The 12,354-nt window shown below is 42.0% G+C and overlaps 1 protein-coding gene across 1 annotated transcript in view; it reads left to right on the top strand.

Annotated features, from left to right (window-relative positions):
- Positions 1-267: 267 nt before the first annotated feature.
- The window catches only part of grin2bb (glutamate receptor, ionotropic, N-methyl D-aspartate 2B, genome duplicate b), a 38,538-nt gene continuing 26,451 nt past the window's right edge, over positions 268-12,354 (top strand). Inside the window, exon 1 of the mRNA XM_061274295.1 lies at positions 268-1,043. Coding sequence (XP_061130279.1) covers positions 288-1,043 — 756 coding nt within the window. The 5' untranslated portion in view covers positions 268-287. The remainder of the gene's footprint in view (positions 1,044-12,354) is intronic.

Raw genomic sequence — 12,354 nt, forward strand, 5'->3', positions numbered from 1 at the left:
CTCCACTTCAGACAGGCTTGGAGGAGGAAACAACTGAGAGGAGGAAACGTGTGTGGAGGAGGATAATCAAAACATTAAATGGGCGGAGTTGGTAAAAGAGAGGCCTCCTTGTGTCCCCCTTGTGTCTTATTAGTAACTCAACTGACTTTGGGCAAGAGCATACGGAACTAGTAGTCACCAGTCATTACTTTCAGGAAACAAATCACAATTCTTTAGTGATTATCATTGTAAAATGTAGTTTCAGTCAGTTCTGATTCAGATCATTTTTATTTAGTTTGACGAGTTAAATGTTTTTTTTTTCCGAAACCCGCTGTGTGTTTGGATACGGTCTTAATAACAGCTCTCCTTTTTTTGTCTCCTTCCTGCAGGGACAGCATTTACACTCCTCCACAATGCTCGTCAGCCTCCCCCCGTCTCCCGCCTGTCCTCGGGAAGCGCACCTTCTCTCCGCCTCCTGCCCCCATCGTCCTCCTGCTGTAACCCTAAAACAGAGATTGCGTCACCCAAATGCTCAGCCGCAGCTGCTCCTGCTCTTTCTTATTCTTTTAGCGCTCCTGCAGCCCGTCTGCGGGGCTCGGGGCAGAGGGGGAGGTCCAGGTTCAGGACCAGGAGGCGCCCCTGGAGGGCAGGGTGGCCCGAGGGGTGGCAGCACCCAGCGCGGCGTTGTCATCCCTCCTCATTACTCCCCCGGGCCGCAGGTTCTTCCCCCAATCAACCCCAAACTCATCAGCTCCCTCAGCATCGCCGTCATCTTGGTAGGGAACTCTAGTGATGTGGCCCTGGGGGCAGGACTTGAGAAAGAGGACTTCCTGCACATCCCCTACCCACCGAAGGTGGAGGTGGTCACCATGAACGAGACCGATCCAAAGAGCATCATCAATCGGATCTGTACCCAAATGTCCCGGAACTCTTTGCAAGGCGTGGTTTTTGGCGACGACACGGACCAGGAGGCCATCGCGCAGATCCTGGACTTCATCACGGCCCAGACTCACATTCCCATTTTGGGCATCCGGGGAGGCTCTTCCATGGTCATGGCTGCCAAGGTAGGACGGCTCATCAGTTTGGTCTCACTCGGCACCAAAACACATTATCGGTCAAATCTGCTTCAAAATGACGAGTTGTGATATGTAGGACCGATTTTATTTTAATTAACCTCCCCGGCGTGCTTAATTCCATATTGACGATCCTGGCAGCATTTGAAATGACCACACACACACACCAAACAAAAACAGAACACATGCTGTAGTTCAAATACCCTCGGCCACAGGAGAAATGAACACTTTGAAATGCAGTGTCAAAAAATAATAACTGAGGCTGTGTTTTCATTCCCACTGTTCTTTCAGTGTTGTAATATTGAACAAGTGTTTATGCGGCCTCCTGTGATTACCATTGACTTGCCTTGTTAAACCTTTTTTCAGCCTTTGTACGCTCGCTTACACATATGCACACCGACACAACACCGGATCAATGCCGTGAACACGGTTGGCATGGTAACTACTTTCTTATATATATATTTTTCGACTTACTGTATAAAAGTAGTTACGGGTAAAAGAGGAAGGAAACATTATTTCTTGGTCTGACAAAAGCAGTCCCCGGAGGAGAAAAGGGAAAATAAGGAAAAGAGAAAACAGCTTGGTCGCTGGAGGCCAATGACGCTACAAGACTTTGATCAGATGAATGAATACACTGGAATGTATCATAAAAGAGAGGTAGAAATACAATTGAAAATAGATGAGTTATTCTGGGCACAATAACTATGACAACAGATGCATTTTGTAACATCCCCTCTAGGTTCCCAACCACGGGTCGTGGACTATTTGCTACCAGATAGCACAGACACAATTTAAAAAAAACGTTTTAATCAGTTTGAGAAAAAAAAAAAAAAAAGTCTTATTTTGAAAATGGGCTGTCAAAACACACAATTGATGCCTCCTGTCACTTATTGGTTGTTTTCCCCTCAAGGCACTGTGCTTTCTCATAAATTGAATTAGAGGTACAAAACGAGGTCCAGATCATTACGGCGTACTGTCAAGTCATAATGACTATATCAACCAATGTGATGAATAGATTTTTTTCCATCTTGTAAATTCGCCCCTTAAAGACTGCAATACAGTCAACACTGGAGGCCGTGTCAAATGTTTTTTTTTTTTTTATTTAACCGTAGTATTATTTTAGTCTGAACTTTAGGCTACAGGTACTAAAATTGGCTGGCGACCAATCCGGGGCGTACCGAGATAGGCGCCAGATCCTAATGAGGATGAATGCTGTAGAAAATAAATGGATTTGTCTATTTTTCCTCTTGTACAGCATTATTAAATGCATGTACTTTTCATTCCTCATCAGGCCACCAATATTCTGTCTGTCATGATTTGACTCCATATTACTCTCCAATCATTTTTCAGCCAGCTTCCATGGAGAGCTAGTTGGTGCATGCATCAATATCTCAGCAATTTGATTTCTATTTAAAAACATTGATTGCACACAGGCAAATGCAAAGGGTGCCGTGGACTCAAGGGGGCGCCAACAATTAATTTGTTGGATTTGCAATAAACAAAAAAGCATGGACAAAGCATTCAAATTATTTTGGTTTACCCAATCAAATGAGTTGTCGCAGCAGCAAGTCACCGACACGGTTTGTTTGTATAAAACTTTTTCCCTCGGGCCGACCCCGACGGCACGTGTTCTTTTGCAATGTTTAAATAGCCAGTTCCCATTCTCTGTAGAGATGGCAAGGCCACGCAAACAATACCACGGCAAGCTTGATTTTCCTCTCCAGCAGCCTATTTATAATGAGCAAGTGCGTCATTGACAGATGCAGGTAGGCCCAATCTGCACTAAACAAGTTGCACATTTCCATTTAGCCATTAGCTTCCTTGCGTCGCTATTGGCAGAAGAGGACGACGGCGTCGGCCTGGGCTCGCACTCGACTTTGGCTCTGGAGACTAATGAGGTCTTCCAGATCTATTGTGGGGACGTAAGCTGTGTTCCTCGCCTCTGTTTTGTGTGTATGCTCATTGCTGCTGCCGAATGATAATAGCCTTGTGCCTGTGTTTGGGGAGATTATAGTCAGGGTTTTCAGTATACATAAGATATAGTATAAGAATGCAGGGCATCGGGAAAAATCTTTCACCACATTTCATTTTGGTTGCATCGTTTCGCTTCTCCATGCGGCCTGCCGTTACTTTTAATTATGCAGGAGGGCTTACAGTTGCTGCATGTTAAATACTAATCTCTCACGGGGTGAAAAAGTGTCTGTCAGGTGGTCGATAGGGAACGTGGGGTGAATCAGCATCGTACAACTGAATGAAAGGCCGGGACAAAGTGGTATTAAAAATCCCCTTTCTGGCACACGCGTATAATCCTAATTGTCGCCAAACGCTAAATCGATGGTTGTTATAGGAAAACAAAAAAGGTGAGCCTTCGTCTGCTTCAATCATCTGCATAAAAATAACAAGGAAATACTTTGGCTTGTTTTTTCTTCATTCCGAATTCTATTTCAAATAGTGCATACAGTAAAATTTGATGTGATTATTATAAATCAATTCCACATAAAATCGTAAGAACTAAAATCACGTGTTAACCATTTGACATACAACAAACTAGATTGTTAATTTCTGTCACAATATTATGTAGAAGATGACATAGAACAGCCATGCCCACAAAGATTTTTGAATGATGACCGAGGTCTTCCTGGACACGTAGCAGACAAGACCAGAAAATGATGTGGTGGGCCACAACTGGGCCTTGAGTTAGACACCAATGGCACGGAATAACACCAGCAGGGTCCAATAACAAGAGTAATAGTCATGTGCATATTGCACGAAAAGAAAATGAGTCGTCCTATGAAGCATTCGGACAAGAAAATGAATCATCATTGCGAGTCGAGGGCATCTGTAATGCACGAGATGTTTGTCATCCATTTCACACGTCACCGAGATGGGTCTGTCTCGTCGATTTGCGCGCTGTCATTGTGACAAAGATGCTCCATACATCAAAACAAGACGATTGATGCCGTTGCTTGTGAGCGTTAACGTAGTAGTAGCACTCCTGCATCTGTTTTAATTGGAAGGAACAACTCTGCCACTCTCCATCCAAGCGTTCTATTAATCACCTTAATTGGTCATTTTGTATTGTCTGGATCACTTCATTCGGCGTCACTCTAAAATAACGTGAAGCAAATTATTCAGTGTTTCTGCTTAATAAACGTTTGTAAAGGCCGTTGTTCTGTGTTCTGTGTTCTGTCTCTCTCTCTCTCTCTCTCTCTCTCTCTCTCTCTCTCTCTCTCTCTCTCTCTCTCTCTCTCTCTCTCTCTCTCTCTCTCTCTCTCTCTCTCTCTCTCTCTCTCTCTCTCTCTCTCTCTCTCTCACCATCAGGTTTCACAATCTTGACACTTCCACATATGCAGCGACTTGCACCTCCTTAAGTACACAATAAAATGTGAGCCCCTCCCTTGCCTTGCTCTTACCCCATTATGAATCCACTTCATCAGCGCTTGTGCGTGGTCTGCCTGACTGATTTTGGAGATCACAGGCGACGTGACGCCGTTGCACCCGGTTACAGCACGTACAACTGCTGTTTTTTTTTTTTTCTCCCTTCATGGGGCCTTTTAACATTACAGCATATGAAACCTAATTATTTCACTAATCTTATTTCCTCATGTGGGAATAATGTCAAGCGTTTCAGACAGCAAAATAATAGCTGTTCGCTCGATCACTTTTGATTCCCAATTAGTTGGAGACAAAACCGGCGTGTATCGATTACTGACCCTTGTCGCAACCGATAAATATCATTTATAGTCTGAGGAAGGACCTTTAGTGGCCAGCTGACTTATGAGGGTTGTCAGTCAAGCTCCTTCTCGTCGGCTGAGCGAAATCTCTTTTAAAAACCTGGGACAGACAATCCAGCTTTCAAGAAAGGAAACGCCACAGTGACCTTCCTTGGATTTCATTTCAAAACATCCAAACTACATTTTGATATTGAGCTTCTCCCAACAGGCCTTTCCCCTAGATGAACAATAATCAAACGTTCTTGTTTTGATTACCTTTTTTTTTTCTTTCTTCCACAGCAGTCCTTTAGTCGTGGTTTCTTTTTTCCATTTAGTTTCATGTCTATCACTAGTCTCAAGGGTCCACGTGACTGCAAGTTAAAGTATTGCATGACAGTTTAACCGAAACGTCATGAAGTCATCTTATGGTGCTCTTTGGGAATGCGGAAGATGAAAGCAAAGTGTCAGATAAAAGATTTGGAGATAAAAGATGCTTGCGGGTGTAAAGAAAAAAATTTCAATGGGATGATTTTCATGCTTTTGCATCAGGCTGAGAGGGCCGGTAAATGGGGGAGACGGCCGGCCGGCTCTGAGTATTTAATTCCGAAAGGTCATGTTAGCTCTAAATGTAATGGGGGAAAGGGTGGGGGTGGGGGGGATGCTTTTATTCATCGCTCCAACTTGTAGAACTTGTTGAGCAGAGAGAAAGGTGCATAAAAGGGGATTTTAAAAAAGAACAAACAAAGAGAAACAACAATTTGCGCACACAAGAGAATTCTTTTCTAATAATTCCATAACAAGGCTGTTTGAACGCTAGCAGAATGTTATTAGTTATCTGTATGCATGTTTGGGTAACCATTTATTTCAGTTGTTTAGTTTACATTCACACTCAAAGATAAATACAAATAATAATTGAGTTGTATCAGTCACACTAATGCAGTGAAAGTTTTTCAATTATTTATCTTTTACACCCCAAACACTAAAAAAAATTGAACAAATATTAGTACACTTTTTATATACATATCCATTAGGGTTAATATTTGAGTACCACTGAGCTACAGTATGTCAAATTTGCTGTTTCACATATATCCCTGCATTCCAAAGATGTGTTTGTATTAACAATGACGCACAGCATGGGAAATGTGTTTGTGACAGCTGCTGAGCATGACTGACATATGGAACTGGCTGGCCATTATATATGCTGACAGTGACACCCATTGAGTGGCACTTTTCACTCACTCTTTCTTTCTGGAAGCACTGACCTCGTTCCATATAGAATATCTATCTATCTATATATATATTATCTATTATCTATTTGTGTATATATATAGTTTGTATGAGTGTGATAACAGGCTCTGAGATGCGCTGTGACACTGCAGCTGTTCTCCCCTGTCACACGCAGTCACATTTAGCCAACACTCCTTTTGCTACTTGCTCTCCTTAATTTTCCGTTCTGTTTCTGCGAATTCCACCCTGTTCACTCTCATTCAGTCCTCCAGTATCTTTACGCCACATCTTTGTCTGCAGCCGCTCTTCTCTCTAATCTCCCTTTTTTCCCCCCAGCCTCCTGCTTGGCATCAAAGTAAGCCCTGCTCCTCGACAGGCGCCAGCTCACACGGCTTATATTCTTTGCCTTTTCAACGGGAAAAAAGTTTATAGTAAGAAATGTTTAGGAATGTTTTTTTTTTTTTTTATTGCCCTAGGCCTAGCAGAATCAATCAGTGACAGAGGGCACAACAACCTAAAAGCTATTTATTTAAATTTGGGTATTACTTTAGGTGATATATACCAACATGATGCTCAGAGTGACGGAAATCGAGATGATCGCATACAGATTTCAGTGATCGACAAAGTTTTAAAAAAAAAAATATTAACAGACGTGCAAATAAGTTTTAGAGATTAATTCTTTGCACTGACTCAGAATCTGTCCTTGTTTTTCATCAAAGTAATACAAATAACCGTCATCAGTCATAATCATAGTCAAATTAGGCTAGAAACAGTTGGAGCTATGAATTACAATGCATTTTAAAATCCGTATTGCGCAAGGTTTAGAGCTAAAAAAATGAGTAACAAAAAAAAATGACAATGTCTGGCTGCTATTTTTGCAGCTCTCGTGATGTTCAGGAACATTTCTTTGCAATAACAACTGGAACTTTTGAGTCATTCCTGCAGCTCTGTCACACCCCTCCCTGCCATAATAAACACAGCGAGGACTTTATATACGGTCCACTTCTGTCAACCGCGGTTCGTTTGTGCTAATTTTATTCAGCGTAAGCCTGATCATCGGCATGTTGACATCGGCGGTCTCAGGCTGAAGAATGTCATCAACAATGACGTGGAGAAATTTGCCCCCTGTGGTTAGCAGCACGATCGTCACTTGTTTTCCCAAGAGGGATCAACCAACAGTATCGTAATTGGCCTATCATGGTCAACCTCAGGTGTTTTATTGACTGTAATTGCGCTCATATGTGTCGGCCCGCCGCCGCCGCCGTGCGCAAATGCCAGCGCGATGATATTTTTACTCATATACAGTGCAACAGGGTATATATATATTTTTTCCCACACACTAATGGCATCTTTAGCACGGCCGTTTCCATGGGAACCGAGTTGCCACGGAAACACTGCACGTCTCTTTGAATTAGAAACGTCTCCTCCTATCCCCTCACGCCGTCCTGTCTGTCCCTCTTTCACTTTTTGCCATCTTAACTCGTACCTAGTTGACAGGCCAGCTGCTGTCAGTCACAACCACTTGAGGAAGACGTGGAAATAAAAAAAAAGGCAAAATAGAGGAAAAGTATCCACATTCTGTTGCATTTGTATTTTCCATGAACATAAAATAAGCTTGAGAGAGGCCAGGAGTGGTTTTTGTTTAAGTTGGAACAGGAAGAATGACAAAAGATAACAATGACAAAAGACGTTCTATGAATTGAAGAGCGGGAAGATTGAAAAACAGACGGAGGAGAGGGGAGGGGGGCGACATATATGACAAGGTAGGATGGAGACGGCTGATGAAAAGGATGATTGATTCTCCCGTCTCAGTAACCACGCTACCACACTTATCCTGATTTCATCCAATTCATTTATTTCCATGTTGTTTGTGTGCAGCCAAGAGGAGATAAGCACGTGAAGGAAAGAAAATGAGCAGGAGCCACCAGTGAATGGAGTTATGTAGGGTGAGCTTCCAAATGAGAGCTGGGAGGGAATCACATTCATCCCCCAGGTGGTGATGAATTTCTGGAAACACATGAGGCATGCGCCGCGAGGGGAGAGGACGAGGTGAAAAGATGCAGTAAAGGAGAGAAAATCACGTCATGACAAGGTTTTGAACCTTGTGGCTCAAATTGCACTGTGCACTTGACTCCTGCGTGCACCTCTCGCCTCAGGTGTTGAGAGAGTCGGATGACATGGATGGCAGACAGGAACAGGAAGGAGGGATGATAAGTACTTGCCTTCCTTTCTTTCTTTATTAAAGAGGAAGTCAAGTCCAAATTTTTCTTGACAACACGATTTTACTTTGGGATATGAATTAAGCAGCAAACGGTTGCCAGCCAATCACAACACTCGAATTGAGCGCAGTTGATTTGTAAATAATTTGCTTCGAAGGGGTGAGGGGCAGAAATATCTTGAGGGTGCTATTGGTTTTCCAGCCCCCCCCCCTATCTAGATAAAGAGGAGTTTGTTTTCTCTTTTCACCATTTTAACTTGCAGGGAGAACCTTTGCCCCCTGGCCAGATTGCCAATGCCAGAGTCCTGCTCGTCAAGCTTAAGCTGTTTTCTATGAACCGGAAAGTAGCCTGCGAAGAATATGATTTGAACAGAGAAAAATGAAAATACAGCTCTCCCACTTTTATTTGAGAAATGTTCTCTGTCTGTCGTAAATCATGGATTGACGCCTTCCCGCCACCCTAGAATTTAACAACAAATGCTTTGTCTTACTTGTGAAGCAGAAGTTATGATTTGTGTCACGGAGTAAGTTTATTGTTATTGCTGATTTTTTTCTGTTTAACAAAAAACGAAAAAAAACTCATGCACTTGGGATATCTTTAGGCTCTTTGACTTGAACTGCTACGAGACTGCAGTATGCTGATGAGAGGCGGCGTTTTTACACAACTACTTTGTTTTTGCATATTTTGTCGAATCAAAGTGCCTGAAGCCATCAGTGTGAAAGTGGCTTATTTGGAGATCACACAATCCGCCTAATTTAAGATGATTACATGCTTGGAAACTACCATCTTTTTCATGTCAATGTTGAAGCTGAAATGAAAAATATTTCCAACTGCCTTGAGGTGCATTCACAAAGATTGAAACCTTCATTTATGTTAGAAACGGTTTTATCGACTAATTCTCATCACATTATCAATGATCGACTGTCATATTCATGTCTGCAGATTAGTATACTAACCAGCTTTTTATCTTTACACCTCCTTCCAAGCTTTCTTTCCAGTGTGGGAAGTGTTGAAACCCTGAAACCCTTAAAAAATTAAATGGTTATGACAATTTTGCTTTCTAGAAATCCAAACACTGAGTCATGCTCATGACTAATAGTTTATTTCAATAAGGAAGGAAAGTGAAGTACATTGAGTATAATATAACATATCCATCCGTCCATTTTCTGAACCGCTTAGTCCCCACGGGGGTCGCGGGAGTGCTGGAGCCTATCCCAGCCGTCATCGGGCAGTAGGCGGGGGACACCCTGAACCGGTTGCCAGCCAATCGCAGGGCACACAGAGACAAACAACCATTTGCACTCGCACTCACACCTAGGGACAATTTGGAGTCTTCAATCGGCCTACCAAGCATGTTTTTGGGATGTGGGAGGAAACCGGAGTGCCCGGAGAAAACCCACACAGGCCCGGGGAGAACATGCAAACTCCACACAGGGAGAGCCGGAGGTGGAATCGAACCCGCACCCACTTAACTGTGAGGCGGACGTGCTACCCAGTCCTCCACCGAGTCGCCTAGTATAATATGATGTAATATAATATAATGTAATATAATGTAATATAATGTAACAATGTAACATAATGTAACATAATGTAATATAATATAATATAATATAATATAATATAATATAATATAATATAATATAATATAATATAATATAATATAATGTAATGTAATGTAATGTAATGTAATGTAATGTAATTTATTCATTATTCAACATTCAAAAAAAAAGATTGCGTGTATGATAGAACACAATTCCAAGAAGTGCAGTTGCACTATAGTGCTGAGTGTTGGGTTTCATTTCACGTGTGACTAACTGTTATCCAAACTGTTGACGGGGGTGATTTGGATGCGCTTGGATAGAAGCGGGCCGACTAAAGCCTTGCTATCATCTCTGACTGTGTGACAAGCTCACCTTCGATACTCGGACTAAAGCAGAGAATGAGTTCCATGTGGGTGATATCGTCGTCGCTGCACAAATTTGGACTCTTGCAGAATACGATGACATGTACAAAGACAAGTCAATATAGTATCTATACTTCTTTTTCTTTCTTCCATTTATGTTTTTCTGAAACAGGCATCCGGTTGCTACTGGGTCGCACGGGTCATAGCTAATTGGTTGTGCGCCTAGTTTCGATTGGCGCTATCTTTGCCAATCAGTATACACGGCTCCCACGTGTCAGTGATTAATTACCTGCATTGCCGCCAGTGCAAACGAGCATAATCAACTCTTCACGAAGGCGCTTTCCATTAACTGGCGAGGTCAAGGGTAACGCTGAATTGACTCCCCCGCTTGTCTTAGCAGGATTTGCTCTTTTTGAAGGGATTGTTAGTTTAATTCACCTTTTATTGCCATGAGGGAGGGAGGGAGGGGCTATCTTTATTGAGTTTGAAGACAGCAGAGGGAATATTTAAGTGCTCTTCTTGTCAATGTACGTTACTGGCATAAATAGAAACACAAAGATACTTTTTTCAATTAAAAAAACAAAACATTTTATCTAGTTCTTTTAAAAGATACTTTACTTTTTACTTTAAGATACTTTGTTCTCGATAAAACAACAAGATTGTTGCCACTGAAATGAGTTTCCTCTGCACGGTGTGGATTGCCTCTCATGCAATACGGAATACGTTCTTTCCCATGTTCCATTTCCCTGAAGGGCCCCTGAGAGATGTTTAACTTCTTCATCTGCCTCTTTCAGTGTAGTAGGAACATATCCGAAATCATGAGAGAAGATCAGCACACGTTTAAAATGCACCCCTTGAAAAAGATTGTGTAGAAAGTTGAAAATGCCCTGCGTCAACCAATAGAAAAAAAAAAATCTTTTCATTTCAAGTGTTCCTCTTAACAAGCTTTACTTCCCTGTGCAACATTTTGGGCTTGAATGACATGTCAGGAGTGTAACAATGGACGATTGACTGGATCATTTAATTGCTTCCTTCTCGTGGTGTGCACAGTCACAATGGAGGTGACTGTTCACTGGTCATTGCACGTTTGTAAATGAGGTTGACACGGTTTCAAGACAAAGAGATTAATTAGCGCTCATTAGGCAGTCAGTTGATTACAAGCCAGTAGTTGGTGGCACAAAAATAGAGGACGTCATGGCTTCTTTTGGAGAGGTAAATAGGAAGCCTTGGCTGTGGCTCTGACTGGCAGAGACAGTGGTAGATAAACGCATAAATCCGTCATGCTTTTTTTTACTTACCCCAAAAGAAGGAATAAAATTGCTTAAAGCGTATCTGAATGATTATACGACTGCAATCCGGCCTGTCTTGTGAATTTTTGATTTTTAGAAGAATTACAACTCCCTCCCTTTTGATTGTGAATTATTGATCAAAATAATTTTGAATGACTAATTTCTGGCCCAATTATTTATTTGCTTGCGTATTTGACCAAATATTATTGCTATTTTAACCAAAGAATTAATTATTGAAATCACACTCAATTGGGGGTGCACATATAGAAAAGAATCGGGGCCTGCACCTCACAATTGACCAAATTTCTAGTAATCCAGTAGTCTATAATCTCTGTATTTAATTTCATAAAGTACCAGGATTATTCAGGCTTTACTAATGAACAGCCAAACAAAGAACCTCAACTCCAATTGGGTACTGGACCATGAAATATCTTTACCTAAATTAAGATAATTTGTAACGACGTTCACTCACACACAAACAGAAAACAATTGCACACACCATGTCCTAATTTTTATCGTGTTTAAATGCAGCCCACACACACACACACACACACACACACACACACACACACACACACACACGCGCAGACGCTCGAGAAACAGTCCCACTGCGGGAGTGAATCATTCGCCAATCATTTCCTGGACAGAAATAGCAACATGTCATTCAATCAGGATGTTATAGGATGTTTAAAATGGGAAGCTGAGAGTCTTTTGAAACGGGGTCAATGATAATTAAACAGACGAATATGAGATTAAATAACAGTGGGCTACTGTGTGTGTGTGTGTGTGTTTTATTTGAAATATGGTGGCGGGTTCACGCTGGGAACGATTGACAGCAACGGCTGCACGCTGACTGTGAGGAGGGGAGGATAGAGGGAAGAAGATGAAAGGAGGCGAAAGACGAGCGCGATGAAGTGGCAAAGCTGATTGTTGCCCGGGCGCTATGCGCAC

This window comes from Syngnathus typhle, linkage group LG3 (assembly GCF_033458585.1).
Source record: "Syngnathus typhle isolate RoL2023-S1 ecotype Sweden linkage group LG3, RoL_Styp_1.0, whole genome shotgun sequence".
In the NCBI taxonomy this organism is placed as follows: Eukaryota; Metazoa; Chordata; class Actinopteri; order Syngnathiformes; family Syngnathidae; genus Syngnathus; species Syngnathus typhle.